At 30.4% G+C, this 25,913-nt stretch overlaps 7 protein-coding genes and 1 long non-coding RNA gene across 17 annotated transcripts; 5 read left to right on the forward strand and 3 right to left on the reverse strand.

Annotated features, from left to right (window-relative positions):
* Nucleotides 1-636: 636 nt before the first annotated feature.
* Nucleotides 637-5,192, forward strand: LOC114879555 (cGMP-dependent 3',5'-cyclic phosphodiesterase-like). Of its 3 annotated transcripts, none has more exons than XM_046285584.1 (12): nt 637-1,028; nt 1,246-1,362; nt 1,925-2,169; nt 2,254-2,363; nt 2,444-2,583; nt 2,652-2,838; nt 2,916-3,097; nt 3,167-3,351; nt 3,414-3,678; nt 3,748-4,035; nt 4,108-4,253; nt 4,510-5,192. In XM_046285584.1, exons 1-12 carry the CDS (start codon nt 921-923, stop codon nt 4,706-4,708), a joined length of 2,172 nt encoding a protein of 723 aa, XP_046141540.1. In that variant the 5' UTR covers nt 637-920; the 3' UTR covers nt 4,709-5,192. The 3 variants fall into 3 exon arrangements, with proteins under 3 accessions (XP_046141540.1, XP_029050390.2, XP_029050391.2); XM_029194557.2 differs by lacking the exon at nt 637-1,028 and adding an exon at nt 1,460-1,642 and having other exon boundaries at nt 1,270-1,362; XM_029194558.2 differs by lacking the exon at nt 637-1,028 and adding an exon at nt 1,460-1,642 and having other exon boundaries at nt 1,303-1,379.
* A 207-nt stretch (nt 5,193-5,399) lies between these two features.
* On the reverse strand, nt 5,400-8,895 carry LOC114879580. Its single transcript, XR_003789926.1, has 2 exons — nt 8,807-8,895; nt 5,400-5,635 (listed from the first exon to the last, which is right to left on the reverse strand). It is a non-coding gene; the product is annotated as an uncharacterized LOC114879580 (long non-coding RNA).
* On the forward strand, nt 5,568-9,324 carry LOC114879573 (inner centromere protein). Of its 4 annotated transcripts, none has more exons than XM_029194604.2 (10): nt 5,571-5,656; nt 5,744-5,767; nt 5,964-6,440; nt 6,542-7,657; nt 7,726-7,875; nt 7,948-8,138; nt 8,218-8,401; nt 8,480-8,677; nt 8,752-8,869; nt 8,941-9,324. In XM_029194604.2, the coding sequence occupies exons 1-10, from the start codon at nt 5,648-5,650 to the stop codon at nt 9,138-9,140; spliced, it is 2,667 nt and encodes an 888-aa protein (XP_029050437.1). In that variant the 5' UTR covers nt 5,571-5,647; the 3' UTR covers nt 9,141-9,324. The 4 variants fall into 4 exon arrangements, with proteins under 4 accessions (XP_029050438.1, XP_029050437.1, XP_046141516.1 ...); XM_029194606.2 differs by having other exon boundaries at nt 5,593-5,660; XM_029194605.2 differs by lacking the exon at nt 5,744-5,767 and having other exon boundaries at nt 5,568-5,656.
* Nucleotides 9,325-9,558: 234 nt separating this feature from the next.
* On the reverse strand, nt 9,559-14,022 carry LOC114879579 (WD repeat-containing protein on Y chromosome). The gene is made up of 18 exons (XM_046285563.1): nt 13,824-14,022; nt 13,668-13,761; nt 13,504-13,608; nt 13,230-13,421; nt 13,042-13,153; nt 12,843-12,979; nt 12,579-12,773; nt 12,303-12,510; nt 12,024-12,229; nt 11,746-11,946; nt 11,419-11,663; nt 11,083-11,340; nt 10,926-10,997; nt 10,592-10,854; nt 10,264-10,504; nt 10,004-10,178; nt 9,732-9,917; nt 9,559-9,638 (listed from the first exon to the last, which is right to left on the reverse strand). The coding sequence occupies exons 1-18, from the start codon at nt 13,847-13,849 to the stop codon at nt 9,576-9,578; spliced, it is 2,979 nt and encodes a 992-aa protein (XP_046141519.1). The 5' UTR covers nt 13,850-14,022; the 3' UTR covers nt 9,559-9,575.
* Nucleotides 9,719-16,960, forward strand: LOC114879574 (tetratricopeptide repeat protein 8). 4 transcript variants are annotated; one of them, XM_046285562.1, is made up of 9 exons: nt 9,719-9,804; nt 14,896-14,959; nt 15,040-15,232; nt 15,313-15,445; nt 15,523-15,667; nt 15,734-16,158; nt 16,229-16,400; nt 16,468-16,674; nt 16,748-16,960. In XM_046285562.1, the coding sequence occupies exons 3-9, from the start codon at nt 15,058-15,060 to the stop codon at nt 16,862-16,864; spliced, it is 1,374 nt and encodes a 457-aa protein (XP_046141518.1). In that variant the 5' UTR covers nt 9,719-9,804; nt 14,896-14,959; nt 15,040-15,057; the 3' UTR covers nt 16,865-16,960. The 4 variants fall into 4 exon arrangements, with proteins under 4 accessions (XP_046141518.1, XP_046141517.1, XP_029050440.1 ...); XM_029194607.2 differs by having other exon boundaries at nt 9,789-9,804; nt 14,853-14,959; XM_046285561.1 differs by having other exon boundaries at nt 14,896-15,232.
* Nucleotides 16,961-17,050: 90 nt separating this feature from the next.
* On the reverse strand, nt 17,051-18,868 carry LOC114879577 (protein YIPF6). The gene is made up of 7 exons (XM_029194614.2): nt 18,492-18,868; nt 18,271-18,399; nt 18,127-18,205; nt 18,005-18,047; nt 17,795-17,926; nt 17,539-17,696; nt 17,051-17,453 (listed from the first exon to the last, which is right to left on the reverse strand). The coding sequence occupies exons 1-7, from the start codon at nt 18,519-18,521 to the stop codon at nt 17,338-17,340; spliced, it is 687 nt and encodes a 228-aa protein (XP_029050447.1). The 5' UTR covers nt 18,522-18,868; the 3' UTR covers nt 17,051-17,337.
* Nucleotides 18,869-19,005: 137 nt separating this feature from the next.
* On the forward strand, nt 19,006-20,579 carry LOC114879576 (coiled-coil domain-containing protein 134-like). 2 transcript variants are annotated; one of them, XM_029194612.2, is made up of 4 exons: nt 19,006-19,226; nt 19,409-19,618; nt 19,698-20,070; nt 20,492-20,579. In XM_029194612.2, the coding sequence occupies exons 1-3, from the start codon at nt 19,064-19,066 to the stop codon at nt 20,036-20,038; spliced, it is 714 nt and encodes a 237-aa protein (XP_029050445.1). In that variant the 5' UTR covers nt 19,006-19,063; the 3' UTR covers nt 20,039-20,070; nt 20,492-20,579. The 2 variants fall into 2 exon arrangements, with proteins under 2 accessions (XP_029050445.1, XP_029050446.1); XM_029194613.2 differs by lacking the exon at nt 20,492-20,579 and adding an exon at nt 20,161-20,410.
* LOC114879575 (chitin deacetylase 1) lies at nt 20,556-25,888 on the forward strand. The gene is made up of 9 exons (XM_029194610.2): nt 20,556-20,857; nt 23,761-23,879; nt 24,043-24,154; nt 24,226-24,353; nt 24,430-24,635; nt 24,703-24,998; nt 25,070-25,316; nt 25,401-25,592; nt 25,673-25,888. Exons 1-9 carry the CDS (start codon nt 20,803-20,805, stop codon nt 25,773-25,775), a joined length of 1,458 nt encoding a protein of 485 aa, XP_029050443.1. The 5' UTR covers nt 20,556-20,802; the 3' UTR covers nt 25,776-25,888.
* Nucleotides 25,889-25,913: the final 25 nt, after the last annotated feature.

Consider the following 25,913-nt stretch of genomic DNA (forward strand, 5'->3'; position numbering starts at 1 on the left):
TTTGTTCCTAGAATTATCATCTCTACGATTTTCTCTGTAATTCTCTTACACCATTTCATCGTTCATTTCCGTAGAACAATAAATTATACAGATTATTTAAACATTCATTTAATACATAAATCGTTATACAATATTATTGTCATCCGATTTTTAAATTCACCCCTCTCCATTGACAAATGTCTTTCAAGCAATATTGTTACATTTATGAGGTATATAATTTTAATAAAGAAGGTACAATGTAAATGTCTTTATCAGTTTGTCTTTGGACGTCAAAGAGATTTATAAATTAAAACGTTAATTATAATTTAATTACAGAATTGAATCGTTCAGTGTTCCCGAAAATCGACCGCTGCGCCATCTATACAAAAACGGCGCAAACTACTCAACAACTTACCGACCGATTACCAACAGTTATTATGACCCGTTGCGCCACCTATACACAAGCGGCGCAAACTACTCAACAACTTACCGACTTACCGAAATTATTTACCGACATATCGACCGATTATCCGGCAATCGGTAAGTCGCCACATAGAATTACTTAATCCCACCGGGGGTGTCTGATGGCGTTCGTTCTCAAGGCACAAATTCACAATTCTTTGAGAACAAAAGCATATCCAGTCTTCTACTATCTGTAGTCACTGGGCGATGCAGATCTCTGCAGATAGTTGCAGTAACTCTTCATATTGTGTTCTTGCCCTGTGCTTTTGACAGTCCGTTTAAATTTAAATATGATTGACATAAATAATTTATTTTTTGTACGCACTGAAAGAATTGTAAACAAGTTTTGAACATAGTTGTTTTACAATCCATTGGAAACATGATATTGGAAATAAGCTGTATAAGCGGGCAGTGTTACTAAAGCATATACAGTTTTCAATATTATTATACGGAAACAAAATCTAAAATATTAGTAAAAAATGAATGCGATCAGTTTAAATACATCGAACGCAGAAAATATTCTGTCACTTCTAGAAGAACTGTGCGATCTTTCTTATCCTCAGGTGCAACAAAAGCTAAACAAATACGTGAGTATAGTATCATCATTTTATGTGTACAATTTTTCGCGGTACGCATGCTTCTTTTTAAAAACGCTGCAGCTTATAAGCGGTAAATTTTAATGAAAAAAATTGTTTCATTAATTGGTATCATCTCAAAAGATTCAATTAAAAATATAACATATATGAAATATGTAATTATTGTAATTGAATTTAATTCTACTTGTATTTTTTTTAAATGTTATAGATACAAAATGTAACCAAAGCAAAAGTGTCTTTTCTCGTCCCCATTTTAATAAAATCAGAAGAAATGGTTATTCATGTGATAGGAGAAAAAATCTTAGACAGAGAATTAAGATTTCCTGTAAGTAAGAATAATTGGTAATGTCTAATGATTTAATAAAAGTTTTAATTAAAACTTATCACGTAATTTTTAAACATTGTTAATATTATTATTGTAGGAAAAGATAAACAAAATATTTTCATTTTAAAATAAAATGTATACCCTGAATGAATTTTTTTATTTTGAGATACAACAAAGATAATAGCTTTAAGTATTATCTCTCGCTAGAAATAGTTTGCTTAGCAATGTAATCCTCAAACAGAATACTTAGAAACCTACATAAATGAAGCCATACATAGAGGTATTATTGATATAACGTTGCAAAACATTTCAAGTAATCTATATATATAAAAAGTGCTATCAATTACAATCATACATTTTATCATTATTCACACTTTTCTAGTCAAGGTTGTTGCACCTACATATTTACAATTCTTTATTTCAACTTTTATTGAACAATCAAGTCAGCTTAAAATCCTTCTGATGATATGATTATGCACTAAATTAATTAAAAACCATACAACTAGAAGATACATAAACAATTTTTTTTCCTCCTTTTATATTAATAAATAATTTTTTATAGGTATCAAATAATATTTTATACAAAACTATACAAAATAAAAAACCAACTACTGCAGATATCACAATGCTTGATGAAGAATTATTACGTCACCTTCAACCGATATGTCCAATGTCAAAATCATTTCTAACAATTCCCATACAACACCCTAAGCAGAACCATGTAGCTTTAGTGGTTTCCTTAGTTGATGATAATAATCAAAATGAAATTACACAGGAATGTGCAGAAGTTGTACAAGAATGTTTTAGGTAATTTATATTTCTTATATTAAAAAAATTAAATTTTAAAAAGGTGTACAATTTTTATTCTATTAAAAATTTTTTTGTTTAAAGATTTTGCTTAGGATTTCTTCTAAACTCACTTATATGTTATGAAGAAACCCGGCTGAAACAGCAGTGCCAAAAATTACTTGCTGTTTCTAGAAAACTTTTTACACATTTGGGTAATATTAATTTTAAATGCAATAATAAAATTAGTCGTAACAATTCATATATTTATTACATTTTCAATGGTAATAAATAGGAGATTTTTCTGATCTCTTGAGAGAAATAATGGCTGAAGTTAGAAACTTAACAAATGCAGAAAGATGTTCATTATTTCTTTTGGATCCTGATCAGCAAGATTTAGTTGCTAAAGTATTTGATGGTATTGCTATGAAAGAAGTGAGTTTATGTTTCAAACATGAAGTTCTATGTTTCATAAATAAAATTGAAGATCTGATTATTTCTAGTCTATAAAAGAAATGAGAATACCAATAGGACAAGGTATAGCAGGTCATGTTGCAACTACTGGAAAATTACTTAATATCAGAAATGCATATGAGCATCCTCTTTTTTATAGTGGAATAGATGAAGTAACAGGTTTTAGAACTAGAAATATTTTATGCTTTCCAATTAGAGATGAAAATGGAATTGTTGGTAAGTAAATATATTATTAGATTACATCTTTAAAAACTAAAGGAATGAAATAATCTGATTTTTTTTCTGTATTATAGGTGTTGCACAGCTCTGTAATAAAAAAGATGGGCTGTATTTTGATGTTTTTGACGAAGAAGTTGCAACAGCATTTAGTATCTATTGTGGAATTTCTATAATGCATAGTATCGTTTATAAAAAGATGCAAGATGCTCAAGCAAGAAATAAACTCAGTAACGAGGTGATGATGTATCATATGAAGGTAAAACTTAAATTACTTACAGTTTTCCATTTTAAATAGAAAATTTTATTAATATGTGCATATATGCAGGTAGAAGAAGATGCTGTTCAAGCATTATTGAACTGCAAGGATGAACATAATATAAAAGACTTTGATAAATTTCAGTTTACTCCTAGAAGTGTTCCTTATAAACATATGCCCTGTTATACAATCAAAATGTTCAATGACTTAGGTCTTATCAAACATTGGAAAATGAAATTATCAACTTTAGCTAGGTAATGTAATTTGTTAATTCTATTGTTGAAGCTGAATAATTAATTCACATCTAATGTTACAGGTTTATATTGTATGTTAAAAAAGGATATAGAGATGCACCTTATCATAATTGGGTGCATGCTTTTTCTGTGGCACATTTTGCATATTTGTTAATAAAAAATTTAGAGCTTATTACTGAGAATTATATGACACAGTTACAAGCTCTGGTCTTCTTAGTATCTTGTTTGTGTCATGATATAGATCATAGAGGAACAAACAATTCATTTCAAACTAAATGCAGTACAGTCCTAGCTAGTCTTTACAGTTCTGAAGGTTCTGTGATGGAGGTACTTACTTTGAATATAGCTATTTATAAATATTTCCAACTAAAATTCACTGTGATTATTATATTGCAGAGGCATCATTTAGCACAGACCATGTGTATTTTAAATACAGAAAACTGCAATATATTTGAAAATTTTAATAGCGATGAATATAGTGAAGCATTAGATCTATTAAGAAATAATATACTTGCAACTGATTTAGCATCTCATTTTCGCACTGTAGAAAAACAAGAAGAAATGATTAAACATAATTTTGACAAAAAAGATTCTAAACATTTAAAACTTTTTTTTAGTATGCTTATGACATGTTGTGACCTTAGCGATCAAACTAAACATTGGAAGGTATCCAAAAAGACTGCTGTGAGTAAAATTTGATGAACTTATTAACAGAAATATTAAATTTGAGTATACTTTCTTTATATCGGATTTTAGGAACAAATTTATGATGAATTTTTTTCTCAAGGAGATTTAGAAAAAAGTATGGGTAGTTCTCCTATAGAAATGATGGATAGGGAACGAGCATCTATACCAGATCTTCAGGTTCAATTTATCACAAATATAGTTCTACCACTTTTTACGTAAGTATATATTATTTTTTTCCAAAATATTTTTAACACTTGTATGCATAAAGTTTGTAAATATGTATATCAAATATGATTACATGATTAAAAAAACAACTAATACTTTTATAAAAAAAGAATATGATCTTTTCTCTTATAGATTGAAATATTAACAATTAAACGATTTTATAAAATATTTAATTTTTTATAAACGTTTTATCAAAATATTACTTTTAATCTTTTATTGTATTTCTTTCGTTATTTTATTTCTTAGTAATCTTTCTACATTATTCCCGGTGATACAACCACTTGTTCATGTGCTGAACGAAAATCGAGTTTTATGGGAAGAATCTAGAAGCATATTTCAAAAATACGTGAAAACAGGAATGAAAGGTATTGATATCTTATTGGATCCTACATTTGAAGAAGAAGTATTACAAATTTCTATTCAAAGCAATAATGATCTTTTATAAAATTGTACAATCAAAGCTATTCTAAAACACAAAGATATCAAAATCGTAATCTTTTTAAATTTAAAAGCAATAGAAGTACTCATTTATTGTTAGATGTGTCGAAATTGAGTGAAATTATTTCATGAAAAGAACGCTGGCGTTCTAAAAACTATTTATTTATTGCAAATTTCGTGTATATTAAAATGTTATTTCTATTTATTGTACATTCGTTATTTTCCAAAGACCGAAAGTCTTTATGTGTTGATGAAATATTTTTTTATTTATAATTTACACGAGTGAAAGTGTTCTTTACAAAAGAAACCATAAACTCTAAAAATAAGTACTAAACAATAATTTAATGTGATAATTATCTCATTTACGTCAATTGTGAATGTTACAATTTATCAAATAAATGTGATAAATTTGAATATTGTTAAATAAAAGATTCTGTAATAAACTTATAGAAAAAATTATGTTCTTGTCAGATAGTTTTGATTATTTAATTAAAAATATACTAGTACATATAAATAATGTATAAAAATATAATTAGACAATAAAAGATTTAAACATTTAAAATCAAGTGTCATATATATTTTGTTATTTCATGTTAAAAAATACTTGTAGAAAACCTTATAATTTTAGATTATTATGAACACTTACAAGTAATTATAACTTTTTGTAATATACAACTGAAATAAAAATAAACTTTACATGTTTTAAAATAAAAATGTAATTTTATTACTTATGAAATCAATTATAATCAAAACTAAAGACGAATTCATTATTAGTTGTATAATTTAAGCATCGGTGGCAAATGGCGCGTCGAGGAGAATAGATGGCGCTTGATGCAGCGATTCAAATTAAACTGAAAAGTCGTTATGTTGTTCATACATGAGGGGTAAAACCATGGTTTACCAGTAAAACTAGTATCTTCCTGTGGCTTCCTGTCTGAAACACGAAATGGAGATTGTTGGTGAAGTTTTCTTTTCTTTCTTATATGGTGTTATTAGGGGATATTAATTTTTATTGTGAAATTTTCTATTTACATTTTATTAGTTTGTGTATATACAAACGCAGAAGGTAAACCAATATTTTCCATAAGCAATTTTTAGTTCATTTAATTAATTTTATTACAACATATTTTTTTACAGTTGTATTATAATGTTTACTTGCTGATATAAAAATACCTATTTAATTATCTTTTGACTATTTCGTTATTTCTTTGTAAATGTTATAGCTATAGAAAATGATCATATATGTTTTAAATTTATTGCAGATTTCAAATATGGAGACTCAATCAAGAGACACAATTAAAGCAATGATTACTAAGGATTTTTCAGATATTAATAACAGATATATGGAAGTTAAAGTATTTATTAAGGACAGTTTGAAAGATACTTTGGATTATCTTCATGATATAATTGCTCAAATACCGAATTCAGCATCTGGTCCTTTGATTACAAAAACTCCAAAAGTTTTAAGGAAAAAGGCAAAGCAACGTATTGAAACCATTCCAGAAAATGATGTTGTCGATCTTACTAACATGTCTTCAGATTGCACTGCGGTGCATGTAACAGTAGAAAATAATGATATAACAACAAAATCTGTAAATGAAACAATGCCTGTTCGACGAAAAAGGGAAGCTTCAATAAAAGCAGCAGACAATATTAAAAAACAGCAATCTGTATCTCTTAATACAAAATTACGAAGACCATCGTCTGACCATGAAGCTAGTGATCTTGATGTAAAAAAAGTTTGTATCCTAATTATTTATATTATGTAATAAAATTGATCATAAATAATCAAGTATTTATATAAAATTTCTGTTATTTTTCTTTTTCTTCTAATTTCTAGAAAAAACGTGAAAGCCAAACCAAAAGAAAGATATCTACCAGAAGTAGTTCAGATGAGGAAAGCAGTAAAGGACCTAGAAAGCTTACTAAGATGGAAGAAACTATTGTAATTAAAAAAGTTCCAGAAAAAATATCAGATTCACATATAGAGAAACAGTCTTCTCTAAAAACGAATGGTAGAACATCAATGAAATCTTCAACAGCAACAAGAAGTAGTAGTAGAAAGAGAACTTTCTCCCAGACTCAAGATCCAAATAGTAATAAACAATCTAATATTATCGATGATACAATTATTGCACCTGAAACAAATGAGATCGACGAACCTTCAATGTATGAGGATGCGATTGGAAAACCTTTGCCTATAATGAATTCTACAATGAATTTCAATTCCACCTATACTATGCAAAAGATGATGTGTGCAACGGTAATTTTGGAACCTTTATCTGCAATAAAACTAAACGAAACTGTAACAATTAATAAAAAGAAGAAAACAAGTACAGATGGGAAAATGGTTCCACCAAATGGTGAATTCAAATCACCTAGATTGTCGTCTACGCTTGGATCAACTTCCTCGGTAGCCCTGCAGGCCAGGATGGTACAGTTAAAAGAAGCTATAGCAAACAAGGAATTTGATGAGCTACTCACAGAAGACGAATCATCTCCTGAAATAAAAAAAAGGCGACAAAATTCTAAAATACAGGAAAATACAAAACGACAAAAAAGAGTAACAAGATCTACCGCTTCAAGCGAAGATGAGATTCTGAGTACCCCTGCGAAACCAACATTAAAAGAGTTGAATGCAGGCTCAACATTCCAGGAAGTGAAAAATATGTATAAATCAAATGCTTTGTTTAGTCCATATGCCAAGGAATCTGTAAAAAAAAGAGTCGAAGCATTTGAGCAAGTTGGTATGAATAGTCCAAAACCTGCTATTAATATTGATGTCCCGACTAGAATGACTAGGACGAAAACACGAGCCCAGGCTGCTGCACAAGCAGAAACGTTAGAAATTTCAAAAGCTGCAGAAAAAACAGTTGCTCAAAAATTAGCACGAAAATCGATTGCGAAAGCTAAGAAAATTTCATTAGCAAAACAATACAAGGATACTGATAAAGAGGTAACTAAAATACTATTCAATAGGTATTTTTACAATACTTAATAGGAATAAGATTTTCACTTTTTTAGAACAAGATTCAAGCAAAGCAGAAAGTTCTTTCGGAAAAAGTGAAACAAAAACAACAGAAAACAACTCCATTGACTAAAACAAAAATTCAGTTACCATCGTCTGTTACTCGTATTCCACATACTCCATTGAACAATTATTCTAATATAAATGTAAGAATTTTAACATTTCGTGTTATAAACTATGGATTCTTTGAATATTAATGCTTGTTATTTTAATTTCAGCATGGAAAGGCTTTAAGCGACGCACGTACTAACATTATTACGTCAATGGACTCTTTCCTTCAACCTCCGAAATCGGTTAATAAATGTAATTCGACTGGCAAAGTAGAAGGTAAAAAAAGAAAATTGAACGATGACGATGCAAAGAAAAAACGTGAAGAAGTACTAAGACTTTTAACAGAAGAAAGGAAAAAGTAAGAATAATACAATTTATGCAATTTTTGATTTATATTACTGAATATTGTATAAAATATATATATATTTGATACGTAGGAAGAGACAAGAAAAAGAATTAAAAAATAAATTGGCAAGGGAAGCAAAAGAGAAACAGGATATGGAGAAACGTCAGAGGACTGAAAAGGAAAGAGAAGAAAAAGCACGCTTGGCGCAACAAATGCTAGAAAAACAGCGTGAAGAAATAGAAAAGAAACGTCTAGCTCAATTACAACGAGCTATGGTATAACTGTTTTTAGGAATAATATGCAATATATTTTAATTCTTTTAATAAGTGATTGACATTTAAAATAATTTGTAGGAAAAGGAAGAAAAAAGAAAACAAGAGGAACAAATACGTTTGCAACGTTTACAAGAACAGGAAGAGGCAGAACGTATATTAGCTGAGCAAAGGCGTCGCGAACAAGAAGCTGAAAAACGAAAAGAAGCCGAAGCAAGAGCTCAGCAACAAACTGCAGCCGAAGCGATAAAAACTAAAATTCATATACATGGGACACAGGTGAGAAATATTGACGATACACGTTGCTAAAAAACATATCTTATTAAATAAACTGTTATTAATTTAATTTCCAGACAAAATATGGAAGCAAACATCACGGTCCGACAAATTACATTTTGGATAGTGAACCTGATGAGGATGAATCGGATGACGAATCCAGACCGAAGCATGTAATTCCATATTGGGCACACCGTAAGTATATTTTTACTTATTTACATGAAAATGAATTCTTTTTTAATTAATTATGTTTCCATTTATTCTAGCTCAAGTACGCAAATCTCAACTTGCGATGCAACGATACATTCCGGAAGGAGCAGTTTATAAATTTTTCGGCAGTAGGAAATGTACGCCAGACTTGACGAAATTGTTCCAAGGTATAGATAAAAATAGATTAAAACGTACATCTAGTGCAATCTGGCAAACGCCACCGCGTTTTTCCATGATGGGGTCCGAAATGTTATAGTCTGAATTTAATGTTGCTGATTCCATGTTCTTATTACCATGAGTGCCTTTACATGTAATATAGAATGTTAGAATGAAATTAGGAATCATACTAATATTAATCATTTTTAAGGTAGAAAGTAGATTCATTCAATTTGATTTGTCTTTGCCATTTTTATATATAAATGTATCGTTTGTTGAAGTAAGTTACTCAGTGTAAAAGTGACAATTTTAATATAAAACATTTTACATCGATAAGGTATTTTTATGTAGAATTATTTCAGAAGGTACTCCTTCTTATTTGTGGTTTTTATCAGAGATATTTTCTTATGCAATTACGTTTGTTTGCAAAGGAAATATTTATAAACAGTTTCATATATAAATATATATGTAATATTTGACAATGTAATAGACACGGTATAAATAACTTGCATCACTTATTTTCGTTTATATATAACTATAATTTTGGCATTTGAATAATTTCCAGAGGTCTTAGTTTTAAATGCGTGTATATAGGTATCTGTAACATTTTATTAAATACATTTATACTGAATAATTTTTAATAAAATGGTTTCTTGTGTAATATTTGCACAAAATATAGATACATATTTACATATGGCAAAGAAGTATCCAAAACTGGATAATCCTCGAAGATCATTAATAGTGATCTATCAATAGCAGAAATTGTAAGTTTTCTTCCATCTATTGTAGTTTGCTTTCGTTCAGGAATATGTTTCAAAATGTGCATTGTATCATCTTTATATTCGGATATTATTTTTTCGGCATCTCCACCGAGAACCTTTTCATATTTATACATTATATTAACGCATCTTTAATTATTTGAAAATTTTTTATTTGATTATTACGAGAGGGTGATTTAATTACTTTCATAGTAGTAGAACTGCCGAATCTTTTAACATCTGGTGGAAGTCTGTAATATTCGAAATACTGATATACCGGTATTGTGGGCAAAATAGGTGACCATGGTCTAAAAGTTCCAAAGGTTGAAATATAACGTCCACCTAGTGTCCATAAACGTACTGTATGGTCTGTACTTCCACTTTGAAGTAAGTTAAAACAAGAATTTCAGTTACAGCTGCTCTAAAATTTTACTTAAAAATATATTATAAAAGTATATTTATTACCTAATAATAATACGTGCATCTGGGATTATTTGAATAGATGTAATAGCTTTTAAGTGACCATGTACAGAAGAAAGTAAAAGTGGTAGAGGCTGATTTCGTACTGCCCTTTTTGCCCTTCCATTAATTTTACTTTTCCATAAAAACGGAAATTCTAATCGTAAAAGAGGCATACATATTTTGGGAGGATTTGGCACCAAATAATTTTCAAGATACCAAACTTTAATATATCCAGCACTGTGCCCTAAGTAATTTCAAATACAATCAACTTCTTACTTTTTGATTTAGAATAACATATAGGAGTTTATTTGTTTGATCATTTTTCTTTTACCTGTTACAAGAAAATGATTTTTAGGATCAGTTGCTAATGATAGCGCACAATCACCTAAGGTATGAATAACTGAAAATGCTTGTAAAAATCCACCAGCAGGGTGGTGAGTCCACGCCTGTATCAAACCAGAATCAAGAGAAACTAATAGTGTTCCAATATTATGTTCAACTGATCGTGCACACAAGAATATCATAGCTCTAACCGCAACAGTTCCTATAATGCTTAATGCTGATTCTTGATGTTTCGAAGCCGCATGAGATTTACTGCACATAAATGATTACACATGTGATGTAATTAAAAAACGGATAATTGTTACATGTTACATGTATCATACCTTTTTTTATGAGCAAATTTTTCTGTTCTAACTTGTAGTTTGTTTTCAGTCATTTCATATCTTATACTAAATCTATATGATATTAATTATTTTAAATTATTTTTACACATTCTATTATTAGCAGAATTATAATTTGTTTAAATAATGCAAATATCACCTTGACATTGGATCATCTACTTTGTATTTTCTATACGGTTGACCTGTTTCTAGTCTCCAAAGAATTATTTCTCCGTTATAAGTAGCTGTAGCTAACACTTGAGGATACCAAACAGCTGAACAAAGAATGTCATCGGTATGCTTTAGCCCCCAACTTTTTTTATATATATCTGTATCAGAAGTTGCAAATTCTACAACTTGACGGTTCCATCCGCTACATAAAATTCGATTTTCCACCCAAGCTAAACTTGTTATTTCACTGTATTAAAAATTTCAGAATTGGGACGATTATACAAAAGTATTATAATTTAATACTAAACCATAATGAAATGTATACCATTGATTTTCGACTGTCATATTTCGTAAACAAGTACCAGTATTAAAATTCCATATCTTCAGTGTTCCATCACGTGTACCTGTTACTAATAATTGTTCTGACTCGTCAAAGCAAGCAGCAGTAATTTCAATATCATGGTGCTGACCATACAAGAATCTACTATGGGCATGTGTTACTAAATATAAGCGATTTCCAAGCCATGGATCCCAAACTATTATACAAGAATCTAATCCAGTAGTAACTACCTAAGTGTATGAACAAACTAATTAGGCAGTTTATGACATAAACAATAGAAACTTTTGTATACTACATATGTAAAAGTGGTACCACTTTATACAGATGATTGTACAAAACACAGCTAACAGGTTTTGTGTGTGTAAAACCATCAGATGTTTCTTCATTTATTACAGGGTCACAAATGATGATTGCGATCATTGTGCTAGCAACAATCATTTTATGATTTAATGTATTATAAACTACAGACATCAGAGTATGTCCACCTAATTCACTGGGAAGACCATTATACGTCTATATGAAATGAGATAAGATTCTTGTAGATTTAATAAAAATACTTAACGATGTAGATAAATTGTTATTTGTAATACCTGAATACAAGATTGAGCTAGCACATCCCACACTTTGATGCATTTATCTTTTGAAAGAGAATATATACGTTTACCAGAATTCTGAACTACTAAAGCACAAATAGCTGTATGATGTCCTTGAAATTTGCAATTTGGTCTCTTTGTTACAAAAGGATTCCAAATTCTAACTATACAATCTGGTCCACCAGTTACTAATGACTGACTTTCTAAATATTTATAGTTTGAGAAAAATCAATAATTAATGTATATTAAAATTAGAATTTATTTAATTAATGATACCTTCACAAAAAGTAAAACAAGATATGCCCATGTTAACTTTAAATTTATATTGAATTCTTGATCCTGTAAGATCACTGACTAAAAGAGAACAACTACAACATCTACTGCTGGACATAAATGATCTTAGACTCTCATAATAAGCTACTTGTTTTACCCAATCTGTATGCATATTCTTAAATTCTATAATCTTCATTCCTTTTACTTCATCCTGCAATGAACATTTTAGAGTTAATAAATGATTTACAAAAGTAATAACATCCTAAGTAAAGTATTTGCCTTTAGAATAGATTCATAACGAATAAATAATGTATGACATTGAGGCTCTTGTTTGAATGGACCTCTCTCTGTAGGATTAAAAGAGATAATTTTAATAGATCCACTCATGTCTCCGCATACAATATGAGAATCTTCTTTAACATTTTTGCTAAAATAGTAATCCATGCATGTGATTGCATAATCTAAGCCTGATATCTGAATTCCAAGTTTAGGGTAAATAAAAATTTGAGTAGAAATGCATATTTATTTTAAAACATAACGAACCGAGATTCTAAGATCAAATTTTTTAGCTGCAGTATCATAGAATCTTAAATCATATTCAGTAGAGCTTGTACATACTACTTGCACATCAGGCATTACTATCATATCAGTTATTAAAGTTGACTGTACTTTTAAATATGCTGGAAAGATAGAAATTTAAAAAACATACGTTGCATAAGCATTAAAAAATTGTGATACTAACGATTTACAGATTGCACAGTACGTTCATATTCTAAATCCAACGACCAGTAATTTATGATTCCTTCTCTAGTAATTGTTAAGTAAGATCCTCTGTGAAAACTAGCAGTTCTATTCTAACTATGAATAAATTAAGTTATAATAAAATTAATAGCTGTATTAATGAATAAATGTAAATACTAAGAAATGTACAGATAAAAGTTCAGGACAAAAGACAATTTTATGAATGAGTGTACGATGTCGTGACTTCAAAAGTTGAGGAATGCCTGTTATTGGAAGTTTCAATATTTTCCATTGCAAAGCATTATCTTTCTTTTGAAATTCTACTAGTAGATAAGAAATAAATTCATTCCATGAAACATTTCCATCTCTTTTTAAGTTCATCTGAAAATATTATATAAGAAAACACAAAATTAATTACATAAAGTAAGATAATTAATTAGAATACTGTATACTTTTTCCTTACTTTTTTAAATAATACTTCAAATTCATCTTTTGACATTCGGATATGTAATACATTTTCAAAGGCACCAAATAATTGAGTGCTATTCATCTCTTCGTTCTCTGAAATCTATATTTAAATATTATAGGAAAAATAATCTTTTTTTTATCAAAAGATTTCCTGTCTACCAAAAATGCTTCGTGCAAACGAATTAAAAGTTCTTCTGTACATTGTTCCTCGATACTTTTCGTTTTAAAGAAATTGTCGAAAGCTTGTTGAACGCTAAATCAAAAATACGAATAATATATAATCAAAATGTAATTAATATTTGAATATGCACCAACCTGATATTACTATCAAGATTTTCCATTATTTGAAATTTTCTAAAAATGTTAACCAGATTAATAATTGCTTTTTATACGTATTTAAAATAAAAATAATATAAAAAATAGAAGAAATACACAATGAAACATGTCCTAATAGAACATACATCCTGAATTCTGTTATATAAGATTCATTAAAACTATGTGATAGTGTTTTGAAAAAAATTTTCCTATATGGTTTCCAATTAAATTTTTCAAAAAATTTGGCCCTCTATCGGCAAAAATGTGAACTAAATTTTCGACGTCGAATCAGCGCCATCTGATTTCAGAAAAAGGAACTAAAGCTTGTCGGAATTTTGGCCCTCTAGCGGCAAAAATGCGAACTAAATTTTCGATGTCGAATCAGCGCCATCTGATTTCAGAAAAAGGAACTAAAGCTTGCCGGAATTTTGGCCCTCTAGCGGAAAAAATGCGAACTAAATTTTCGATGTCGAATCAGCGCCATCTGGTTTCAGAAAAAGGAACTAAAGCTTGCCGGAATTTTGGCCCTCTAGCGGCAAAAATGTGAACTAAATTCTAGGTGTCGATTCAGCGCCCCCTGGTGGCAGAAAAGGGAACTAAATTTTGCCAAAATTTAAATTTAAAATTATTTTTCACGAGATTTTACTTACCTTCACTTACCTTTACTTACCTTTACTCGAACCAGTGGCCATAAGTATATTATTTATAATATATTATTATATTTATAATATATTTATTATAAAGGTTGAAAGGATACAGGAGATGCAGGGAGAATTCAGGAGTGTAAGGGATACAGAGATATAAAGGGTACAAAGAAAATATTTGAAAATATTTTATTAATCTTGATACATATTTGTAAAAAATATGAAATACGTACATATTGATCTCTCCTTTTATATACTGTGGGTTATAAGCAAAATAATCAATAACTTCTACCATGGAAAATTCGTTTATCTCCACAGGTGTATGTGGACATAACATAGTTTGTTGAAGATTTTGCTTTTTCCTTATGATTTAATTGATTTTTAGTTTCAATGATGGAGTTTTTTAAAGCATTAAGTTTATTTGACAGAGGAAAGTATGAAGAATGTGCAACAATATGTACAAATTTATTAAGAAAAAGTCCACTTGATCAGGTATATGTTTCTTATTAATATGCATTAATAATAATAATGATTCAGTTAATTCTCTGAGAATATAGTATTCTTAATTACAGGCTGTCTGGGTATTAAAAATGCGTACCTTAACATTACAAGTATACGTAGATGACATAGAAGGAGAAGAAGAAGGTATTGCTGAGACTTTACTGGATAATTATACGATATCTTCTATGCCCAGACCAGGAACATCTTTGAAACAACCTGGTACCTCTTATGCAGGACAATATCTTAGACCTAAAACGCAATCAGGTTCACTTCTAAAATTTTCAGATAAAAAGAACAAATTAAAATATTAGTATAGACACTTAAATACATGATGCATTTTAAAGGTCGTCCAGTTACGGGAGTCGTACGACCAGCTACTCAATCTGCAACATCTCAGTCACTTGAACAGACATTAAGAACACCAAGAACTGCTATGACAGCCAGACCAATTACTGCAAGTTCCAGTCGTAATGTTAGGTATACTGATTACTCTACATAATATTACGTGGTTCAGGCAATAGAAATTCAAAGTTAATGTACATGTACATGTATAGATTAGGTACAGCATCTATGTTAACAGAGCCTGGAGGACCTTTTATACAATTATCAAGATTAAATATTTCTAAATATGCTAGTCAAGCTAGTATTGCAAAACCACTGTTTGAGTATATATATTATCATGAACATGATGTAAGATATGTAAGTTATTTAATATTCCTAGTTAGTAGTTTCTTACAATTTTATTAATTACTATATTGCATATAGGCATTAGATTTAGCAGTTCAGGCAACACAAGTCTGTCAATACAAAGACTGGTGGTGGAAAGTACAATTAGGAAAATGTTATTATAGTTTAGGCTTGGTAAGAGATGCAGAGCAGCAGTTCAAGTCAGCTTTAAGGGACTGTAAAACCATTGAAACAATTTTAAGATTAGTTAGAGTTTACATTAAACTTGATCAACCATTAGCTGCCATAGACGCATGTAAGAAGGGTCTTGAACATTTTCCTAATGATGTGAATATCCTCACTGAAATGGGACGTATATTTGATGGCTTAAATAATATGAGCATGTCATTAAAGTATTATAAAATCATTGTTCAAGAAGATGCTTCGCATACAGAAGCAATAGCCAGTATTGGAATGCATCATTTTTATAGCGATCAACCAGAATTAGCGCTGCGTTATTACAGGTAAACATGTATGCAAATGTAACAGCAAATAATGATTTAAAACTCATTTTTATCTGCTTTATTTAAACAGACGATTGTTACAAATGGGTGTGTATAACACTGAATTATTTAATAATCTTGGACTGTGCTGTTTTTATGCTCAACAGTATGACCACGTTATATCTTGTTTTGAAAGAGCACTTAGTCTTTCCACCGATGAAAATATAGCAGACGTGTGGTACAATATTTCTCATATTGCACTCGTACGTATAATCTTTTTCACATAAAAAATTAATTATAAATAAAAATTTCAAAATATTTTTCTTTCAGAGTATAGGCGATACAATAATGGCAGAAGAATGTTTGAAGTTAACTATTGTAAGTGACAATAGACATGCTTTAGCATATAATAATCTTGGAGTTATACAAATACGAAATGGAAATATAACAGCAGCAAAAACATATTTTCATGCTGCTGCTAACATTGCCAATTTTATTTATGAGCCGCATTTTAACAGTGCTTATTTAGCTTACGAGGTAGTACAAATAGTACAATAGATTATCCTTCTTTGTTTAAGATAATATCTTTACACTATTTCATATATTTTAGGTTGGAGATCTTCAAACAAGTTATATTGCCATACAAAAATCTTTAAGTGCATATCCTGGTCACTGCGATAGTAGAAGTCTTTTTAATAAATTAGAAAGATATTTTTCATATATGTAAAATTTTCACTATAGTATCAATATTATCTATATAGCACGTATAAAAGAAAAAATACACGAATATCATTGAAAATTATGTAAATGAAATGATTATAATTTTAAACTAATAAAGTAGTAATTATTTTCTATATCACATTATCTAACTCTTTTTATCAAGTTTACATGTAAATATATAACAATTTAGTAATAATCCTTAAATATCATTTATTTATATTAGTACGTTTTATATGTAGGTAGTTATAATTGACATATAAACTGATAATTTTCTAAAGTTCATATCAATAAATGGTATATGCACATACAGCAATACATTTTTGTCTATGGAATATTTGATAAAAGATGTATGCTTATATTTAAAAACATTTAAAGTACAATGCAAGCAATGTTTTGCTTACCCTTTAATTTCTTCTTTACTTTGTGCACCAATATGGAACAATGTACAGTCCTGTTGTTGTAATCGATTTATATTTTATTTTATCTAGTACGAGATATAACCAACCATGAAATGACAAAATAGAATAAAAATATTGGATATACAGCTAAAGCTTTTCTCCCTGCAGGTTGACTGTCACCAAGAAATACCATTGATGCTAAAATATAATTATAAACATTCATATTTGCAATGGAACAAAGAAATCACTTATGGTGTATAAAATACATTAAACTAGTACAAACCATATGTAGCCCATATGAATCCAATTATAGAGATAATAAACCTTAAACTAAATAAGAAAGTAGTTTGTTCCACCATTAATATAATTCTACAAAGAATTAGAGCAATGGCAGTTGGTAATAAGCAGTATCCTAGGACACAAATACTTTGGAAGAAAGATCTATAACATATTAAAACATGCTTTAAGTATACTTTTATATAATAATGCACTGTATGAATAACTGATAATAAAACAAACTTGATAACAGTGATGCTTACATGTTGCCACCAAGTAATTTAGAATTTAACGTAACAATCATAGATCCAATCCACACAATCACAAAAACCTGTGTAAATTCTGGTCCCCCATCATTTGCATCATTTGCTCTGTCAGAAGAACCTTGTAATGTCCTAAAATGATAATATAAAAAAACTCATGATTATATAATTATAAAGAATAAAACATTGATAAGACTATAATATACATACATTGCCATGAATGTACATAACACTAATGGTCCCCAAAGATCCCCTGAAATTTATAATATATTTTTTGTTAGGAATAAATGAATAATTTATATTGGTACATTATTCATAATATATTTACTTACATTCTTTTAATAAGCTTTTCTTTTCTTTAGGATATAAAACATGATAAAACTTTTTGCCTACTGCACAAACATCCCTGAGCTGTGATTTAAAATAACGGTACCATTGATTCAATGTTATAAACAATAGAAATATCATGAACTTACAATTGTATCTTTAATTGGTTCATCTAAAGTATTGAAGTCAGGTTCTCCAAGATTTGATTTTTGTTTGGCTCCTACTGTCATCTCACCCTCGACATTTTGAGAATCAGCATATTCCATTGTAACCTTAAACTTAAAATAGAAATTATATGTGAGAACTACAATAATTAAATACAATAAACTAAAAATAATAGAGAACATTTGAAAAATCATAACATATTTACATCAAGTTTTGCATCTTCTGTTGCTGCCATGTTTGTTACCGATATTAAACTTAAATTATGAGGACATCAAATATATTACTTAATTGTTAAGTCGGAAAATAGTATTATCATATTAAATTAAATCACTACCATAAGCGCGTAGTAATAGAATTAAACTATTCCCTTCCGACCTTTTACTAAACACTTAAATAGTATATACATATATTAGTATTGCACGTTTAGAAACTTGGATATTTTAATCCCCTTTTTGAATGACGTTTCTAAAAGTACAGGACTATCAAAACATTGTTTAACGTCGCATAATTACTAGGTAATTATGAATTTCAAGAAAATCAACAGCGTTGAATCTGTAGTCAGTGTAATAGGCACAGTTGACACATTTGATGCATAAAATTGATAAATAGATGGCAGTAGTGTGATATAATCACGGTTATAAACTTGCGGCTTATTTTGTTAATTAAGTATCGATTGAAAGTATAAGTTTCCTTAAAAAAAAAGTGAATAACCATAGTATATTAACAATCAGTCGTTACAGTAATATATAGTTATTTCATTAAACTTTATATCATTGAATGAAAAAGATGCCACGCTTTGTTATTTACATTGTAGTCGTGTCAACGTTGACGCGTGTTACGCATGTGCAACAAGTTTTGTCGGACATAGTGAATAATCCGCCAATCAGCGAAAAACGGCAGAACGGTAACCCATCTGAAATTAAAATCTACGAAGAACTATGTAAGATTCATTAGAAATAATTTTGATATTAATTTTGCTACGCTTTACGGAAATTAATGTTTGTCTAACATACAATAGTCTCGCGTTATATCGTTGCAAACAGAAGTGTAGGTCGATATATTGCGAGACTACTACTAATTTTCACTATTTTTCATGTTATCAAATGTATTTTCCTATTATAGTCAGGAAATCATTCGTACATCAACGTAAAGAGCACACAGAAGCTATAAAACGTCTTCGAAATATAGACAGCTACGAACGTTTATACAAAATGATAACGATTCTTGGTACAAAAATGATCGATATCATTGAGGCAAGTAAACAATTAATTGAAAGTACAGATTTTAATCCAGACGATAGATCTCTACCAAAAAATGTTACTATACAAAGCGGTAATTTTCTTTTTATTATTATAGTATTTTAAGCACGAATGGAAAGGAGATTTAAGAAACATTATATACTTGTTTACAGCAATATCTACTACGTTAGAGAATACTGCGCTATTCGCGGACATTTTGCTACATTTTCCTCACATGACACATCGCATATTAAAAACACAAAAAGAATGGAATCCAGTTATAAATTGGTCCTTACATTTCACAAATCGAACAAAACATTTATTAGATACAGAAACTCTTACTGTAGTTCATTTAGCAGCCCAAGAGTTGAATATTATCGAACGTGAACCGGGATACGTAAACCCCTATCGGCAGTCTACCGGCTCGCAAGACGAAGATGAAGAGAAAAAAAAGAAGAAGAAATTGAAAAAGAAAGCACAGAGGGTACCTCGAATAACTAAAACTGATCTTTAAACAGATAATCACTAACATTCTACAATTTAATAGTAAGTTCTGACCTTTGCACAAGTATATATAACAAGTAGAAAATAAAAAAATAAAAAATTATATTTTAATATTCGTATTAATTTTTACAGTATGCAATTGCATATTATTGTCGTGATAATGAATTGTATAAGCTCTATATCATATGTTCAGGGCCGGTCCTGAGATTTCGGGGGTCCGAGGCGAGCTCCAAATAAAATTGATAAAATTAACATTAAAGCTTGTATAACTAATTTAGATTTGCATTTACATCGATTAATATTCAAGTAACCATTACTATTCTTGCATTCTTAGTCACAAAATGGGAGCCCTGCCCAATGTTGAGTCGGTAAAGATTTGGTTCCACTATTTGAGAATGAATTTCGACCACTGTAAAATGAAGAAACATCGCCTTATAATGAATATAGTATTCTAAACTTTTAGATTCGCGAGGAACATATTGAACCTGATCCCATCCCTACCTATGAAGTACTTGAGGCCATCGCTAACGGTGGTAGAAAGTGGTCAGCCAATGAGCTAAGAACGGTTCCTACCGTCCGGTTCCCGACTCTGTAACCATGGCAGAAGGTATTGCTGGCGAATCCTGGTTCGCAGTGCTGCAAGAGTAGCTTCCCCTGGTGCACCGTTGACGACAAACCTCCGTGAACCACGAATCTGGAGAAACGAGTGTTGTGAAATACGCGAGGCAAAGAACTAATTTATCTTGAATTGTACGGTGAAAATCGACAGGAAGAATGATGACGTTAAGAAGAAGTCGGTTCTTACTTTGCGCCGCTTTGATTGTCGCAGGTAGGAAAAACGATACCACGCATGGAAATCCGTTCGTTTCCGTCGCTGTCTCGATGAAAGAGAAGAGAACGGGGTTCGAAATAACACCGTCTGGCAATCTTTCATCGTCCAGTGCGACGAGACTGGCTCGAAATTATTCCAAACTTCAGAGATTCTCTGAAGACAAGTTTCACGAATCCTTGAACAAAAGAGAATTTCTTCAAAGTGTATATAGATTATTTAGGAAACCTACTTTCCTTGATTTAGAAATATTTAGTTGCTTTCTGAAAAATATGGTAGATACTAAAAACCATGGAATAAGCAAACAAGTTAATCAGTTATGATAATTCTTGTTAGGTTTTTCTCATGAAGAAAAGAAACGTTTTCTTTTGTCCGTATTACTCGTATTTTTCCATGGTTTTTATTTCGAACGAACAAAGTACTTACAAGAAGCTTACATATTATCGTGAATGTTATTTAAATTTATAACAAAGTTGTCAAATTAATTGATATCAGGGAATTACTGGAAACGTGGGTGCAACGGAAGAACGACCTTCTGTGGACATTCTCCTATTAACTTGCAATTCCTCGATAAATTACTCGTTTGAAACGAGTTATCTCAAATGTCTCTACCGAAAGTAACAAAATCTTGGAAATGAACAAGTTAACAACGTAAACGATTAGTGGAACTTTGGCTCCGACTTCGATTAATTAGGTTCTTTGGCATAGTGTAAATGAGTTCATCAACTATAAAAAACAAACCATTATTACATCAACCGGGATGATATAATAAAGGAAGACAAATAAGATTATACAAAATGGAAGAAAGAAGAAAGGAAAAGAAATAAGGAATTATTTATAGCGAATAGAGTTCAAGGTAATTCTCTTGAAGATTTAAAGAGAAAGTTAAGTCTAAGTTGATACACGAATCAATGTATAATTAATCTTTCTTCCTAAAAGAGTCTCTTCGTTATAAAATCATAGAAACTATTCTATACACGTTTCCAATATCAACACATTCAGAAAAATAAAATGTTTCTCAGGGTCTCCGTGTGTGTATATGGTCAATAAAGTTGACACAGATAAAAGTGAGAAGTTGGAAAAAGCAAGTCCACGAGAAGCACCTTTAAATTAGGTTCCCCAGGAGGTTTCACTGCTGTTTACATAAGTTTTGTCGTTCGTGTATACATATACATACATATGTAGACATATTGTATCGTACATCTACCGATCGGAATTGCTAGCGTAAGAGTGTGCGTGCACGGCACCACGGCCGATGGAAATGCTGCACCTGAACGATTTACCACAACGTCATTGTCAGAGCAGCACCTTCACTTTCCACTTTGCCGCTAAGCTGATCTTTTTGTACCAATCAGACAGCGAATCGGATCAATTAAAGTATAAATATAGCGGAAGCCTCAAATATTTCAAATATCCATTGTAGACGCTTGAAAGAATCACTTTCATTTATGAATTTTAGTAGTTTATTAAGCGGTGTAAGACTACTTAGTTTCTATTTATGATTAAGTTATAAAACGATAGCGGTAGTTAATGTGTTCAAATTGGAGATTGTGAACGCGGTAACGCTAGTTTCATGCTTAACTGTTATAAAATCATAGGGAAGTGTCTTCCTTGGATTCTACTTTCTCTTGCTAGCACATCTGCACGAGATTTTAACGTGTTCGAATCTCAATGTACCCATCTCCGCTTAAATTTACATTCAATAAACTTTTATTAACATTAACGATAATGTTAGTAAAATGTTAATGTCGATAAGAAAAAAAAAAGACGCGTCTCGCGCCCGACAGTCATTATATTCGAAACAATTATCCAGGCCGTGAAAGTTTGATAAAGAATTCCTTTGAGAATGTATGGTGTTTCCTTCAAAGCAACCACACCTTGAAACGGTAGGGATAGGATCACATCAGGATACGCCCTTTCAGTTCGCGTTTCGAATAAAAAGCATTCCTGTAATTACGAATTCTACTCGTGATCTCGTCTACGAGAGCATCGAGACGGTATAATGATGGTGATTCATGTAGAAGGACAACTGAAAGCAAAGTCTGCATATTTGAAATGATTCTTTGATTAGTAATTTCATAAGCCGTAACTTGATAAAAAAAGCATCTCAAATAAAATTCTTGCTTTCTTAGACGCAAAATCGTCTTATGGGGGCCCTGTAAATATTTCAAGCGTGCGAAATGATTGTGTTCATATTTCAGTAAGAGTGGTGGATACGAGTCAATGTTGGTCCTTGATCTTGCCACTGACCCAAATAACACACTTCTAACAAATATCACTCTCACTTTTATATTTTTTAAAATTTCTTTGTTCATCAATTAGAAAACAATAACGAGTAAGCGTTAAGCGTTTGATTTCCAAGACTTACATGGATGTGTAATGTGTCTTCGAACGTTGGAATTCTTTACCACTATACGTTTCTCGCTTTCTCGAGCGTTTTTTTTTCCGTCATACCCTTGGAATTTCTCTCACGCATTTTCTATAAACATCTTAAACTTTCTGTATGCAGTGTATTCGATAATGTACGGAATGGATTTTTTCAAACATAAGTACTTGTTCCCGAATCCACCGAGAATCTGTATCTCTTCGTTTCTGCGATAAATATTATTATAAAATATAGCTTATGATCAATTTAAAATGCGATACAATTAAAATACGAATAATAGAGTATACAATGTACAATAGTACAAATGCAAAATCATAAAAAACAAGGCACGAAGATGTTAACGTGTTTTAAATAATATTCAACCTTGACATTTCGCTGGGATTCCAGCTTTATGGTCTTTGAAGGTTTCTACATACTTTCTTATAGAAAAAAAACTTTCTTTTCAATAAATCACGCGAATGTTCTATGTATCGTGTTATCTAATAAACTTTTATATTGTGAGAATTTTATTTTATAGCTTCGGGACAGAAAAATGGTAAAAAGGATGAAGAGAAGAAAGATGAAGAATTTAAATGCCCTGAAGGCCAAGGTAACGGTAATTTTGCAGATCCAGCAACATGTAGAAGATTTTATCAGGTATTTTCTATTTTTCTGTTGAAACATTCTATTTCCATAAAAAAAAGTTTTCATTTCTTTTGTATTAATAACAGCTTCTTCCTTCATTTTCTGTAATTACTATTTTTTTATTCATATGAAAAAAAAAAACATATATATAAATATTTGAATACAATTTCAATAGTGCGTCGACGGTTATCCATACCTAAACAGGTGTCCATCAGGATTACACTTTGATGACATTAGTAAATTCTGTACATTTAAAAACGAAGCTCGATGCGGTCCAATCGCTACAAGTAAGTACTATTTACACAAATTATTATTCATTTTACTACATATATTAATGTACATCACTTGAATTCTGTAGCTCCAGCACCAGTGACCGAACCACCAACTGATTTAGCAGAAAAATGTGACACAGCAAATTGTCAATTACCATACTGTTTCTGCTCTAGAGATGGTACAATAATTCCTGGTGGTCTTCATCCAGAAGATGTATATACATTTCTTCTTTTTAAATTATTATTTTCTTTTCTAATAAACTTATCATCAAATCTTGCATGTATTTCAGACACCACAAATGATATTAATGACATTTGACGGGGCAATAAATCACAATAATTTTGATCATTATCAAAAAATATTTAACACCGATCGATTAAATCCAAACAATTGTCCGTTGAAAGGTACTTTCTTCATTTCTCATGAATACTGTAATTATAATATGGTTCAAAGTATAGCACACGACGGACACGAAATAGCAACTGAAACGATATCGTGAGTACCAGTACTGATACAATGATCAATAATGTAATTACAATGAATAATATTTAACAATATTTAGATTGCAAAAGGGATTAGAGGATAAAGGGTACGAAGAGTGGGTTGGCGAGATGATAGGAATGCGAGAGATACTTAAATTTTTTAGCAATATTTCAATAAGCGAAATTGTGGGCATGAGAGCTCCGTACTTAAAACCTGGAAGAAATACTCAATATAAAGTATTGGAAGATTTTGGATACATATACGATAGCAGTATTGGAATTTCCCCATTGAAAGTGCCAATTTGGCCGTATACGCTTGATTACAAAATTCCACATGAATGTAAAGCAGGCACATGCCCTACTAAATCTTTTCCAGGTAGTAATAAATTTTATTTATATATTAGAAAACTTAGAGGAAGACAAACAATATCTTCATTTACTTGTCAGGTGTGTGGGAACTACCTTTAAATGCACATTATGTTGAAAGCTACGAAGGAGGGCATTGTCCTTACTTAGATCAATGTGTACTTCACAATCATGATCCTGAAGAAGTTTTCGAATGGTTACAAGAAGATTTTAATCGTTATTACGAACAGAATAGGGCTCCATACATGATGCCTTTTCACACTAACTGGTTTCAAATAAAGGAACTCGAACGAGGTTTATCAAAGTTCCTTGATTGGGCGGTTACATTGTAAGTAACTTCTTCAAATTATCTTCTCGGTAATTGATAAGCAATATGAATTATATATTTTTTATTCTATAAATATATTTACAGACCTGATGTGTACTTTGTAACAGCTACACAAGCACTCACGTGGATAACCGATCCAAAACCAACAAAATCTCTGAACAATTTTGAAGGATGGTCATGTAAAAGGAAAGAAAATATTCCTGGACCACCATGCAATAATGCAAATAAGTGTGCTTTAGATTTCAAACCTCCAGAATCTAATTTTACTACTACAAGGTAAATGCTTAATGATATATACAAATTTTGAACGAACTGTACTTCATTCAACAATTTGCATAATTATAAATATTTTACAGATACCTAGAGACATGCAGGGAATGTCCCAATAAATATCCCTGGTTAGGAGATTCAAAGGGAACTGGATTATACAATGATAATTATAATCCTGAAAGGAAATAGAACTTTTATAAATTAGACAGATTATTAGACAGAGTTTAACCAATTCTCGTTTGTTGTTGTTTAAATGAATGATACATATAAGAATAAATTTAAAAATCTTACATTTGATTAAATTGAAAAGTTAATATATATTAAAAT

Source organism: Osmia bicornis, chromosome 4 (genome assembly GCF_907164935.1).
Source record: "Osmia bicornis bicornis chromosome 4, iOsmBic2.1, whole genome shotgun sequence".
Taxonomy (NCBI): Eukaryota; Metazoa; Arthropoda; class Insecta; order Hymenoptera; family Megachilidae; genus Osmia; species Osmia bicornis.